The sequence below is a fragment of the Bactrocera oleae genome, chromosome 5, assembly GCF_042242935.1.
Source record: "Bactrocera oleae isolate idBacOlea1 chromosome 5, idBacOlea1, whole genome shotgun sequence".
NCBI lineage: Eukaryota > Metazoa > Arthropoda > Insecta > Diptera > Tephritidae > Bactrocera > Bactrocera oleae.
In genome coordinates this window covers 48,277,310-48,293,091 of record NC_091539.1, presented here as the reverse complement: position 1 = coordinate 48,293,091, position 15,782 = coordinate 48,277,310, and the positions used below count along the sequence as shown (strand labels likewise).

The 15,782-nt window shown below is 34.0% G+C and overlaps 2 protein-coding genes across 2 annotated transcripts; both read left to right on the top strand.

The window, feature by feature from the left end:
* The first annotated feature begins 579 nt into the window (after positions 1-579).
* On the top strand, positions 580-2,830 carry LOC106623647 (probable serine/threonine-protein kinase nek3). The gene has a single exon (XM_014243241.3). The coding sequence runs from the start codon at positions 731-733 to the stop codon at positions 1,709-1,711; it is 981 nt and encodes a 326-aa protein (XP_014098716.3). The 5' UTR covers positions 580-730; the 3' UTR covers positions 1,712-2,830.
* A 1,644-nt stretch (positions 2,831-4,474) lies between these two features.
* LOC106623648 (band 7 protein AGAP004871) lies at positions 4,475-14,779 on the top strand. The gene is made up of 4 exons (XM_014243242.3): positions 4,475-4,758; positions 12,097-12,613; positions 12,699-12,864; positions 14,456-14,779. Exons 1-4 carry the CDS (start codon positions 4,629-4,631, stop codon positions 14,609-14,611), a joined length of 969 nt encoding a protein of 322 aa, XP_014098717.2. The 5' UTR covers positions 4,475-4,628; the 3' UTR covers positions 14,612-14,779.
* The last annotated feature ends 1,003 nt before the right edge of the window (positions 14,780-15,782 follow it).

Below are 15,782 nucleotides of genomic sequence, written 5' to 3'. Positions count from 1 at the left end.
GCTCAAGCGACAAAGATCGCATGATGGTTAAGCCTCCCTTGTTAAAAGACTTGCTAAAAAAACTTAAGGATCGTGGCTGTCGGGTGATTGCTTATGCAGATGATGTAGCACTCATTGTCAAAACAAAGTTCTTGAGTACTGGGACGAGTTAACGCCAGTCTATCTCAGCGTCGTAAATCATTTGGCGACTGGAAATGGTCTCGTCATTAACCTAAATAAAACTGACATAGTTATATTTACTGCTGCAGAGGAGCCATAGGAAAAAGGTGTGGCCTCTCACAGAAAGTAATCCTCTGGCTCAATAACACTTAAACATACATACATGTATGCAAAGACGATTATTCAATTTCACATTAAGCTTCATAAATGTGGTTTTTATAAATTTAAAGTGTTTTCTTATTATATATAACGTATTTTTTACATTTTGTGTAGGTATGTTAAATATTTATAGATAAAAGTTTAAGACGAAATATTTTGTTCCTAATAAATTTAACATAAACAAGATCACCCTACTGTTAGTACTTCTATATTCGTTTGTTGCATATAAAAGCAACTCTGTGTATCTTATACATAAAACAGCTGAGCAAAAAATCTCTAAATTTGATAAATATTTATGCATCCAAATATTCAAAAAAGAGAAATTTTGAATTTATAGTTGCAAGAAAATTTATAAAAAATTGTGAAAATATTTAATGTTTGGCAAATACATTATCGAGTGAAGTGCCGTAGAATGGAAAAGGGAACGATTTTGTTATTACTTGGTTGTCTGCAAATTTTGCATTGTCTGATTTTGGCAAATGGTGAAAATATCGGCATAGCAACGTCATCAGTGCAAAATGCATTGCCAAATAATACTCTGGCAAAAAATAACACAGAGTCTTTGTCACAATTATTAAATACAACGGGAAGCAATGCCAACGTACATAAAAATCGTAATGTAACACCAACAGGAACGGAAAACAACACGAAAAGTGCAAATGTATCTATAGATCGAATTAACAATAAGACGGAGGCGTTAGTAAAAAACGGTAATTTTGTGGCAACTAATAACTCGGAAAATATCGAAAACAGTTCTCAAAGTTCCAGTACAACTAATATTCACAACGAAAGCACTAACCTTGGTGTAATTACGGTGAATGCAACAGATGTAACAAGTCTAAAAGACAAGATAAAAACAACAATTGCAAAACCGGGTGTCAAAAATGAAGATAACGCGCAAGCATCAAATAAAACAACGGAAATAAAATATGGTACGAAACCAACACAATCTACCACATCAACCAAAGGTACTACCGCATCCAGTACTACAACTACAACTACGACCACCACCACCACCACCACCACTACTACTACTACTACCACCACCACCACACCCAAGCCAAAGAAACCAATTATCACATTTGGACTTGGTGATTTCCCAATTTTACCAGGAGAGACGAACGTTATAAAGGAGATGGTTGCATCCAGCTCAAAACTGCCAGTGGCGAACGAACCCATTGTGCCACCGAATGTGCAACCGTCACAAGAATTAAACAATGGGTTCAGCTATTACAGCAGCCGAGATTACATAGTACCCATTATGACAGTTCTCTTCACAATACCCTTGGCAATTGGAGTTGTGATTACCACTTATCGCCGTTTCCGCGATTGCTGGTCTACGCGACATTATCGTCGAATGGATTTCTTGGTTGATGGCATGTACAATGATTGACAAATAGATACCAAGGATATAGTCGATATCTCCAACGGAACATATGAAGCAGAGACAGATAATGATAATGCTGTAGATTTTGCTCAGCAATTATTACAAGAAAGCACGATAACAATATCTTAATACATAGTTGTGACAGAAGAGAGTGAGATTCGATAAATAGTAGTTAAAAACAAAACTATTAGTTTTTTCACAAACTTCTTTTAAAATTTACATTTGTTTATGATCGAAATTTGCATATACAAGTCATTTGCAAACCAAATGAATTATGAACGTCCATATTTGTACATTCATAAATCTACTGTGTTTAGTAAAACAATTTCTGTTAAAAAATTATCTCTATAGTAATTTGTAAATCCGAAAACGTGTACTTGTTATCATGTAAAATATTTTATTTTATTTAAAAAAAATCGTGCAATTGTACGTTAAAACCATAGCGATATATATTGTAGCATTTAAAGATATTAATTATCATTTATCGAACGCCAGCAATTGATGGGCGTTGATTAAAAAAACAATTTTTTTATTCATAAAAAATTCAGCCAAATTTTTCTGATAGAAAACAACTATTATGGTGCAATTAGAGCTCAAAAAATACCAAATCGTATATTAATAAATGTATTTCACTTAAACATAGCATTTATAGAAAGTAAAGGCACGTAATTTTAAAAAATATTTCGAAAATGCTAAAAATATTAAATTAGGAGACTAATTTGAATTACTCATTTTTTAATTGGCTTCCATATTGATTATTAAAAGAAATATATTAAATATATTTTTCTTTTCTGTGACAATAATTTAAAACCAAATTATATATATAAATATTGGAGTCATTAAGATTGAAATTATAATTCATATATTAGGAAAGCAATTATAAAAGTATGTAGATTTGAAAGTGCCTTATAAATGCTAAGGCATTTATTTCATATAGGGTACGTATAATATTTGTGTATAGTTAATAAGAAGGTATAAAAAATGAAATGAAATAATACAATAAACAATTATTAACGGTAAAAATAAAAATAAAAACATATGTGTATTGATAATTACAAATAATCATATGCATGTACATAAATACTTTGTAATATATACTGGCAGAATAAAAGTATATAAAATAAATTTAATAACTGTAATACTTTTATAATTGTAAGCAATTTTTTTCGTCAAAGATTCAAAAACAAATTTCTATGGCACTATTATATGCCAGTGCTGAGGCCTTTGAAAATGGTAAAATGTGAAAAATTCATAGTACGCTGAAACCCCAAAAAAGATAAAATAACAAAAATGAAAGAAAAAAATAATTTCCGGGCGATCTGAGGTCGTAGTTTAAAGTAGACCTAAGGATTAAAAACGGTCTACCTCGATTTTAGGAAACACTACGAGTCCTATGGAGAAAAGTTAAATGGCAACGTTGTAGATAATAAAAATATTTAAAATTTTTTTGAGAAATTTTTTTTCAAATAACCGTGTTTTTGATTAATATCTGTTACAAAAATCATGTCCCTGTTCGGAAAACTTTTTTAGTTTGCGAGATATCTTCACGAAATTTGGTATGGATTATTGCCCTAGGAACGAAAACTATAGCATATAGTATGTAGCTGTCATAAAAACTAACCGATCAAAGCCAAGTTCTTGTATTGAATTTTCTGTAAAGAGTATTATAGCTTCGGTGCAACCGAGGTAAACATTTTTTTTTTGTTTTGGTTTAAAATATTTAGTTTTTTCCTGGTTTTGACTTCATGACGAAAAAAGTACTTAATTTTCAATCGGCTTTCTACTTTCTGATGATAGAAAAAATATATATGTATGTACATACATTACAACGGTAAGTTCTTTCAGAAAATGCAAAAAGAAAAGACCGGCCAAACGATTCAAAGATGCTTTTTTACAGCTGCTACTAGGAAATAACAGGTGGCTGAAATAAAAGAGCAGGTTTGAATTGTTTTTTGGGTCTTTTTTGCCATATACACATAACCATTCAGTGAGCTGCGCAATTAAAACTGTCAGTAAAAGCAATATGATCGACAAGTGAGTTTGGGATTTTGAAGCGAGAAACCGTCATGTCAAGGCCACTTCGAACTGTTTTACATCCTATTTGACAAATACGACATGCGTTTGTGTATTTACAACTTTTAACCAAAACATTTTTGACCCCAAATGGCATTCACTCCAAAACGCACTAGTAATATGCTTGTTCATTGACTGATTAGTCACAGAGATTATTATTGCGGCAGAGGAAGACGCACGAGTGGATCAGCCATGCAGTACATTAACAACTTAATAGAAATCAGAAACATTCATGTATTCGTACTGCACGGTCGATGAAAACAAGAATGTCTAAAAATATATAAATATGTACGTTTGTAGGTATGTAGGTGCTTGAAAATAAATATGTATGTATGAATATATTTGTATGTATAATGTATTCCCGTTTTGAAACAAAAGTTTACATTTTCATTTAATTAGAAGAAAAAAAAACCCGTAGCAACTAGTTGATGGTTATATTGTTTGTGAAAATTATAAACAAATGCATGTAGACGAAATACGCTGGAAACATTTTCCAGTGTGTGCCGCCAAGTTTTGTGTTTGTATGTAAATAGGAACACCTCATGGAATATAAACACTGGACCAAAAAATGTAGATGTTCATGAACAAATGTATACAACTACATATTAGCACATGGACAGGTACATACACACACATATAGCACAAAAGCATATAATAATTTTGAAAACTCTTCGCGCTTTCCAATTTTGCTTAACTCAATTTAGTTGCTTTTCCTAGCTCCCAACGTTTAGATCACATAATCGGCCAGCATTAAAGCTGGATATTTGCTTATTTGGTGCAGTGATAGTTTGCAAAGAGCGCGCGTTTAAAAGTATTAAACAACTAACGGTACCGTAGATAATATTTAAAAATGAATACTACCGCTAGCCAACATCGCACACGTGTAAATCCCGCCTCCTCACATGCCATCAGCTATCCAACAACGGATGTCCGGTCGCCAACTATGCAAGGATCACGCGTCTACCAGGGCCTAAAAACATGTACATACACACGCACAAAGTTTACTGTATACAATATTAAAAATAAAAAACCATATTTTTCAATATTGATATAAATTTGCATATATGGAAAATTGGTTTAGTAACAAATATGATATATGGACACATGTATTTATATGAAGAGTGAAAAAGCCACCATTGCTAATATGCACATACATATAGCTTCAAAAATTTATAACACTGAAGTAATTTTGTAGCATCTGAAACAACACTAAGATAATCGTTAAGCACACCACAATTTTAACGATGTTGCTAAAGTTATCTTGAACCGATTATTTCTTCGCAAATTATAAAAAAATAAAGAATAAACGTTAAATTTAGCTACACCTAGACTATAATACTCTCCCCAGGAGCATTTTTTATAGCATTAAGAGATATAAAAATATCTATATCATATTCATATAAAAAATTAAATATTTGATTTAAACTTTTTATTATTTCGAAGATGCATATTTGATACAAATTTTGTGAAATTTTCAAAGAAAAATATTTAAAACTCGGTCATTACGACGTCATTTCCGGTAGTCCCTCGGAAAAAAGGTGCGTCCGCGTTGACAGCAGAATTTCTGACAGAATAATCAAAAGTAAAAAGAAAACAATACGTGTTTGAACTAAGACCATTAACTAGGTATGGAGACGGAGAAAAAACATATAAAGTAAAAATTGTATTTTTGGCAGACGTTTTTACAAAAACATGCAAATTTTGGTAAACATTTCTCGACGTTTTTTGTTTTTTAAATAGTTGGAATTGAACAAAAAAATCCTCCGCGGCAAGACTTTGTAAATTATAAATGTGTAAAATTTCATTAGGATCGGCTAAGTAGTTCGTGAGAAATCTTGACAACCGACTTTGAAAACACAGTTTCGAGAAAAACGCTTTTAAAGTTTTAAGTGACTATATAGCTGACCCTGAGCGCGCAACTTTTCAAAGTTGTATCTCCAAAACTATTACTGATATCAACTTGAGAATGTAGGATAATATTCTAGAGATGTTATTGAATTAAATAAGACAAAAAAAACAAAAAAATTTGTTTGAAGCCGTGAAACGCATGTTACCCTTAAAGCAGCCTTATGCGGTAGTGGTCTTAACAGTTTTTTCGTTGCCCAATTTCTATGTAATTTCTTGCAAATGCATTATCAAATATACAAATTTTCCATACAAGGGTTTTATTTTGATGGATTAGCTTTTATGCCAGCTATATGCTATTGATGTACTATCTGAACAATTTGTTCAATGCCCGATTTCGTAAAGATACTTGTACATTGTCAAATTAAAAGTTTCTCGGTCAGTTTGTATGGCAGCTATATGCTTTAGTAGTCCGATCTAAACAATTTGTTCGCAAAATTCGAAATTTCGTGAAGATATCTTGTCAAATAAAAAGTTTTCCATACAAGGACTTGAGTTTGATCGATCACTTTGTATATCAGTTACATATATCCTATAGTGATCCGATATCGGCGGTGCCGATAAGGTAAGAGCGTGAGCAAAATCGGTATCTTAAAAACTGAGAGACTAGTTCGCGTATATACAGATGTATATGGCTAAATCGGGACAGCTCGTCATGCTGATCATTTATATATGTATATATATACTTTATAGGGTCTCCGATGTTTCCCTCTGAGTGTTCAGGATATTGAAAATAAGAAATCAGTATGGAAACTTTCAAAATTTCCATATGGCTGTCATTCTAATCAAAAAGTCCATATCAGTAGGTTTTAAATATTAGCACTCATATCCTTGGTGGAAGTTTATCCATTGTTACAGTGTACACCTCCGAACAGTTGAATGATTTTTAAGAGCTGTTTATGGCAAAAATACTCTGAAAACATTTCCAGTATTTCAATTACTTAATTCAAGTAATGATCCAAAAAAATCCTTGGACAGCGGAGAACAACCTTGTAACGTTAATACCTAGCCTCAGTAGTAGCACTGAGAAAACTTCCATTTTAATAAATTTCTATTACACAGTTTTTGTTCAACATATTTAGTATATATATATACACATGTACATACATACTTAGGTACTTATATATATATTGTACAATACTTGTATATGGCAGATATTTGCGCATGTAATCGCTTTATTTGCTTTATAATGATGCATAAACATTAAAAAGTAAATAAAAACACTAAAATAGCATATTCCTTAAACTTAAATAGTTGCGCTAGAAAATTTCAGAACTATATTAGTATGTACGTGTGTATGTATGTAAGTTGACAGGCGTTTAAAATTTTTGTTTATATCATTAGAAATAAAAATCATAAAATAAGATAAAGGTAAACAATTCGAGGTACTCGCCATTGAATGATACATTTATAACAGTATATAAAATATGTATTTATGTACATACAAACACACATGATATGCAAAATCGAAAATACATGCAAAGTCAGTACTTCACATGGGGCAAAGGCAGCTAAATAGTAGAATGGCTATTATGGTTGTCCAACCTACAGCAGTAAATTCTCCGTTTAATATAGTACATGATTTATCCTCTAACCTGTTAACTTCTAAATATAAACACAGCAAGGTTCAATCGCAATTTCAGCGCCAATTGGTATTTGAGAGATAAATAAACACTTGAAATGCCAACGAAGTGCATTGAACGAGAAATAATTTACATTTTCGATGGATATATGTACATACCTACAAACATAATTTATATACAGTGATTTGATTAATTTTGCACTAAATTTTTACCTACCTTACATACCCGGTAGTAAAATAATCAGGTAAAGTACCGGTTTACTAATGGAATTTCTAGCCGAAAACGAGCTAGTCAGAAAAGCGTCAGACTTTTATCAATTTTAGGAAGGAGACATAGAATGGATTGCCATATGGTATTTAATTTAGCAAAATGGTCAGATAATAGCGGCCCTTATTGTGTCATAACGTTCTAACGATGAATTCCAATAGGCGTAACATATCTCACAAACCATATGACCGGACCTAACCAAACGCGTTACATAATGTTAATTGCTCTTTGTATGACAGCTATATGTTATATTGACTCGATCTCAACAATTTCTTCGGAGATTACAGCGTTGTCTTGGACAATAGCCCATGCTAAATTTCCTAAAAATATCTCGACAAATGAAAAAAATGTCCCATACAAGCACTTGAATCCGATCGTTCAGTTTGTATAACAGCTATATGCTACAGTGGTGCAATATCGGCCGTTCCGACAAATAAGCAGCTACTTGGTGAAAAAAGGACGTTATAATACCTTTCAGAATGGTATTTCGCATTGTATAAAAGGGTATAAACAGATCTTTATCTTGATTTTGATCGGTCAGTTTGAATAGCATGTATAAGCTATAGTGGTTATAGTGGTCCAATCTGAACAAATTATTAAATGATAGTAGCGTTGTCTTAGACAATAATCCATTCCAAATGTCGCAAAGATATCTTTTCAAATAAAGAAGTTAGAGGCAGCTACAGAAGGCAGCTACATCTTATAGTGGTTCGATATCAGGGGTTCTGACAAATAAGCAGCAACTTGGGAGCAAAGTATTCTTCCCAGATTATTTCTGCAATTGTTTTCTCTTAAAAAGGCATGGACCGTTTGGAATTTGGCTTACAACTTGGGAGTCCCGCTTGCATCCTTAAGTTCGAAATTGCCGGAACGAAATTTTGCAAACCAATTTTTGCGTTCGGTCAACACATCTTCTTCATGCACATTATATAATTTTCGCCTTGCTTGAACTGCATTTTTACTCTCCCGATAGTAAAACAGTAAAATATTATATGCCAAAAATGCTGTTTTCGATATTCCATCTTCTATAGCGCACTAAACAAAAACTATTCCAAAAAATTTTAGAAAATTTTTTACAAACCAGCTTTACTATATCAGCTGTACAAATATATATAACGGTAAAGCGGTTAAGTGTAAAGTTGGCTGCGAAAAACGTCAATAAGATCAGCTGTTGTCATCAAACGAAATTACTTAGTGAACGACCCAATATACATACGTATGTATAAGTATAAACATGAGCAGATTTGTATATGAATTCAGCTTTGATTCTCAATTTTCAAGCCTAACATATCTTTCACAGGTACAAATAAATCATTAAAATTGAAAACAATTGCAAATTTTACTATTGGAAAAGGTATTTATCGTATGAGAAAGCAAAGCGTATATCTACGTGTCTTTTTTCTTTCACATGCAACGTGATCTTTGGCTTAAACGATTACCGAAAGTTTTTAAAAACTCAAATACCAAAAACCAAACGCACTAAATCGTTTGAATTTTCATGTGCCATTAAATTATGCAAATCCCCTGCCAAAAGCAGCCATAAACTCAATTATACAGGTTCTCATCATTGAAAATACAATCAGTTGAAAATTTGTTTCTAATTTTCGAGCAGCAACTGCGGAAGCTCGTGAGGTTTTCTCAAGTGCCAAAATCCGAATAATATATACATTTATGTATATATAAGTGATGGATATGCAAAAACAATTTAATATATAAACACTCACACGTTTTGACAGATATATGTATGTATGTACACATAATTTTCTATAAGAATATATACATACAATATTAGCACCCGTGCAAATAGGGATATATTGGCAATGCAATGCAATTTAAGAATGCAATAAAATTTTACACTTGCACTTTTCATGTGCAAATATTTATGAAGCCGTTTGCCATTTCGAACTCAATTATAAGAATTTAAAAGCGATATAAAATGGCTAATCAAAACGAAATAAAAATTCCATTAAATCTCACTGCCTCATTGGAAAGCAATCGAGAGTTTTATTAATAGCTTGTGGGATATTTAGAAAATAAATTAAGTATATCAATTTAGTTTCAATACTAATGTCAAAATTCTTAGTAAAAAAATCCAACAACTGACTAAAATGTGTAACATATACAACAACAAAAAGGTGGCACTTGAATATGTTCAAAGGTTTATAATGATTAAATAAAACGTTGGCACTTGAATATGTTTACAGATTTAATCATATGCCATAAAATCTAATTAGTTTTACCATATTTACTTAGGTATATGCAAGTAGAGATTTATACATATAGACATACATAATACACACATCTGAAGACTGATAATTCATGCCTAATTATAGCTGATATAAATATGTAGGTATTTACACATGTACATATAGCTATAATAAATTCATAACTTGAACTTCGAATTATGTTTAATACTACTAGATGCTGATGTATTTACATAATTTTGTTCTTATTATATTATTAGAAATTATTCCATCTTTTTATTTTGAGAAATATCGCTCAATTTACCGAATAAAGTTCAGAAATTTAACAAATTTTTTTTGAAAAAGATTCTTGCGATATTTTTGTACGATCTAAATTGAGCTCAGTAATGGATGATTATCGAAACCGACTATAGTTTATGTCAAAATGGAGGATCTTCTTAAGCCTAGGCTTAAAACTTTTTTAATCACTTTCAGGAAATCTGTATTTTACATTCTATGTAAATTTCATCTGAAGCCTATTCATAAATATCCTAAATTTCTAAAGAAGTCATATCATGTATAGCTATGCCTCGCTTAATTTTTTGGAAATATTTCAAAATAATGTTCCGTCAATATCTTTATTCAGCATCCATATTACGAATATCGGTGTACCGGTATGAAATGCGCGTTTTTTTGTAAAAAGGAAATACTAAGAAAAGGAGAAAGTAAAAAAACAGTATTGACCATTGCTTGTTACACATTTTGACCACCTTTCTGGCAATTTGTGGTTGCCATGCCAATATAAATGTTCGTCTTTTGAAGCAAACCAACAGACATCCAATTTTTCGACTTCTGCGTAAGAATCGAAATGCTGCTCAGCCAATGCGTGTCCCATTGATTAAAAACAATGGTGAGCGGAAGGTGCCAAGTCTGGTGAATACGGCGGGTGGACTAGCAGCTCACAACCAAGTACTTTGATTGTATTTTGAATCGATAGTGCTTTGTGTGTAACAAAATTACTTTGCAGTGTCTTCTGGCCCATTCTGGTCGTTTTTCGATCAATGCATGGTTCAAATTGATAATGTGTTGTCTGTAGTGATGAGTATGAACAGTTCCACTAGGTTTTAGAAACTTATGATATACCACACCCTTGTGATTCCACCATACGCAAAGAATTGCCTTCTTACCGAATCGATCTGTTTTTGCAGTCGAAGTTGATGGTTGTCCCGGATTAACCCATGACTTTTCATCGCCAATGACAATTAGATACAAAACTGATTTTCTTTTTTGTCTTTGAAGCAAAAGTGTATTTTCGGTTTTCCATTTGTCTTTCATTAAATTCATGTGGCACCCCTTTTCCACACTTTTGGATCTTTCCCATAACTTTCAAACGGTTTGAAATTGTTTGTTGTGTAACATTTAACATGGCTGCCATTTCCTTTTGACTCAAAGTATCATCTTCATCCAATATTGCTTGCAGTTCGGCGTCTTCAAACTTTTTTGGTGGTCTTCCACGTTCTTCATTTCTCACATCAAATCATTATCTCTGAACCGTTGAAACCATCTTTTGCGTATTGCTTCTGATAGAGCATGAACACCATGTGGCTCTATCGCATTCGATGCGATTCTGCGAAATTAACATTTTCAACACAATGAAAAAAATGATGTTTGTTCAAAGAGTGTAAGGTTATTGAATATGTTTGACAGATGTCATGCCAACCAAACAAAAAAAATTAAGGCTCGTTCACAACAAATATTCCCTACCAACACATTTGTATCTTAACGCTCACTTCATATCGGTATACTGATTTGAGAGTACAGTACTAAAAGTGCGATAAATCAGTAACTAAATGCGTCAGACAATAAATTTCATATCCGGGATGGTACAAGAGGGCTTTATAGGAGCTAAATGTCAAAATTGGAGGAGGGCGTAGCACCGCAAACCCTTTAGGTGAAATCACATATCCCCGGACCTACTAGACCGATTTCAACCAAATTCGGTGCGTAACATTATCCTGATATTTCTATGTTACCTCTACGAAAGTTTCTCCAAGTATGAGCTTTTAATTGTAACGGGAAGGTCCTCCGCCTTATAGTTTATTTTGTTTTCTTATAATCAGATAGAAAATTCACATCTCGCTTCCAAATAGTTGAAAACATCTCATCTTCATAGATTTTGTTGTAGAGAAATTGAGTGCTCTACAAAAACGTCTCTTACGATTTTTTCGTAAACCTGACCGTTAAAAAGATATTAACGATCGAAGTTTGATTATTTTAAGGCACTGTTTTTTTCTTATGAATTTTATAACTCAATGAAAAAAATCAGAATAGTTTTGTACGAAATTTACTGTTATACAAAAATGGTATCTTATAATTATAGCAGAGAATGACGAAATGGGCTGTGTCGAGATACTCGCGACGGCGATATCTATCGTAGTAATGATACTCACCTTTCCGATTTCCATATTTGTCTGCTTCAAAGTAGTTTCCGAGTATGAACGCGCCGTCATCTTTCGCATGGGACGACTGCGCAGTGGCGGCGCTCGTGGTCCTGGCGTTTTTTTCGTATTACCATGCGTAGATGATTATTGTAAAGTAGATCTTCGCACCGTTTCGTTTGATGTGCCGCCACAGGAGGTGCTCTCCAAGGATTCAGTAACAGTGACGGTTGATGCAGTTGTTTATTATCGCATTAGCGATCCTCTTAAGGCCGTCATACAGGTGTCTAATTATAGTCACTCAACACGTTTGTTGGCCGCCACAACGTTACGTAATGTTTTGGGCACACGAAACTTATCCGAGCTGTTAACGGAGCGTGAAACTATTTCGCATACAATGCAAGTATCGTTGGATGAAGCTACCGATCCATGGGGTGTGAAAGTGGAACGTGTAGAGATGTGAGTTTTTTTTTTTATCAAAGTCTTAATCGTAATCGAATCAGTGAATTTATATCTTATTTACAAATATATCTTACATTTATAGCAAGGATGTTTCACTACCGACAGCATTACAACGTGCCATGGCTGCTGAAGCGGAAGCGGCGCGCGAAGCTCGCGCAAAAGTTATCGCGGCTGAAGGAGAAATGAAATCATCGCGTGCTTTAAAAGAAGCATCTGAAATAATTTCAGCGAGCCCATCAGCTTTACAGGTGAGTCGGGGATTTTACTACATACGTTTTTGCCCTCCAATTATGCATGTATGTACATATTATTTTATAATTCTGGGTTTAATCGATTGTCTTCCTCTGTTGGGTATACGCAATGTAAACATACTTTTAAAAAAATTCCATGTACCGTGTGTGAAAGAGAACGAGTTAAGAATGCAAGTTGTATTTTTTGAAGCAAATACAGTTTTTCTTATGTTGACAGCAACGCAACATTTTTACACTTTAGCAACATGTTGCTACAGAGTATAATAGTTTTGTTCACCTGACGGTTGTTTGCATCACCTAAAACTAAACGAGATAGATATGGAGTTATATACATATGTATGAATATATAAATGATCAGGATGACGAGACGAATTGAATTCCGAGTGACTGTCCGTCCGTCCGCCCATCCGTGCAAGTGATAACTAAAGCAAAAACGTGTAAATATCTTGATGAAACTTTGTACACACGTTCCTTGGCATCCAGCGAGGGTTGATATTGCAGATGGGGGCGTTTATGGTTAAAAAAAAAAATTGTAAAGTGGGTGAGGCCAGCCCTCTCATAAATTTGATGTACATATCTTCTAAATCATTCAAGGTATAACCAAATTCGCTCAGGCAAAATCTTTTTGGCATTCCTAGCCACCCGGTGAAAATGGGTGAATTCGGATTTTAACCCCGCCCCTCCCCATATAACGCACTAAAAGTGCGATAAATCTATAACTAAATGTGCCAGAGACAAAATTTTACATCCACGATGATACAAAGGGCTTTATAGGAGGCGGTGTCAAATTTGGAAGATCGGCTTGGCACCACCCACCTTTAGGTGAAAATCTATTTCTCGGAATAAAACTGCACAAATAGTGCCTTTATGACCCAAAATAGTCCAAGTCGAACCAAAACTATCTATCTGGGGGCTTAGATACTAAATATATAGACGCCAGTTCCTATTGCCAACTTTTGACCGAAAACATCGTTCAACCTGACATTATTAAAATTCGAAAAGAATTTTTCGCCGGCTTTGATCCTCGCAAGTTGCAGAACTATAAAATGTGCTCAACATGAAGGTGTTCGACGGAGGACATCAAGAGACAACCTGTCGGAGCCGGAGAGCGGTGTTTTGACATGTCTGTATCTTTTTTAGCTGCGTCCAGCAACATTTTTTTGACATTGTCTTTAGTCCTTAAGAAAACTCCGACCAATAGAAGAGCTAAATTTAACGACGTGACCTTAAAAAAATTTTTTATGGACTCGTTTTGAGCTTAATGCCAGCACAAATTAGGAGTATACGGAGCAGCGTTGCTACTAGATATTGAAAAAATTGCAGTGGATTGCCAGAATTTACTTACCTTAAGGCTAAAACAAAAATCCATAGCTCGACAAAGCATCTTTTTTTAATGAAGTCGAGGGCGTTCTAAATAAATTGATGAGATACAAGGGCCAGTGTTTCATATTCCAGACAATTTGCAATTTGTGACTATTTGCGCTCGTACAATTTATCGAAAATAATTCTACATTTTTTTTATTGTACATACAACTAAATTTTTTTTGTAATATATATATTATAACTAATTTGAAATCAATTATTTCAGCTACGTTATCTACAAACGCTCAGCAGTATATCAGCCGAAAAGAATTCAACCATAATATTCCCTCTACCCATGGAATTGTTAACGCCCTTTCTTGGACACTGCACGACGAATCACCTGTGTCGGCAACACGCTGCTCAAGGAATAAATCATCAGTGACGTTTACTGTTAGAGGAGTATCTCAATGTTCTAAGTTCATATGAAATCGATTACAAGCGCAAGCCAATTCAAAATTAGCTCCACACTTTTGCAAACAAAATAGTTTTGCTAAACAAAAAACGATATAAAACAAATATACAATAAATAACCAAACAAATAAAAAAAAAATAGAAACAACTACAAAATTCTTTACATTACAACTCGTACATACAGGTTGGTTGAAAAGTTTCTGCGCTCGAAATGAAAAAATACTGTTTTTGTTACGAAATATATTTTTTTATTTAATATACTTGTAATCTCTCTTAACTTTAATACACTTATTCGAATGATCCTCCAATAATTTTATGCCACAATTATTTTTTTGTGCTGCAAACCAGTTCTTTTCTCACGAATTTTCTCATCCAGCTGATCCAAAAGGCTGCAATAATATTCAGAGTTGATTGTTTTACCTTTCTGTAGATAATCAATCAACAAAATTCCCTTTGCATCCCAAAAAACTGATGCCGTAACCTTCTTTGCTGATCGTTGTGACTTCACCTGCTTTGGAGCTGAACAACCAGCTTCAGTTCACTGTAAACGTTCTTGTTTCAAATTAGGATAATGATCTCACCAACTCTCAGTAACTTTCCAAACAGCTCTTTGTTGTACTTTGGCAGTTATCGCGGTCGTGTGAGGAGTGAAAGAGCACAGACTGTCCAATGTGACGCCTAAAATTTTAAGGTTTTTAACCGTCGGAATTTTCTTAAGTTTGGAGTTTTGACCTCGAAACAGTACGGATGAATGCCGACCGCTCAGGTAGTTCATAGTCCACCGCTTCAGCCCTGGAGGGAGCGTTGATTGTTCCAGGTCCTCAAGTAACGTTGTGTGATTGACTGTGTCAAAAGCTTTTGACAAGTCCAACGCTACGAGGATCGTCCTCTCGCAGGGTGGCTTCTGGTTCAGGCCATGAAGTATCTGGGCGTTTATGACGCTGTGGTGGTACTATGCACTTTTCGGAAGCCATTCTGATGATCTGATAGACTCAGGTGGTGAGTGAATGACGGGAGTAACAAGGCCTCAAGTGTCTTCACTACTGGGAAAGGAGAGTTATCGGGCGATAAGACTCCCCTTTGTTGGCGGGTTTCCCAGGTTTCAGTAGTGGGACCACTCTTCCGACTTTCCACACATCGGG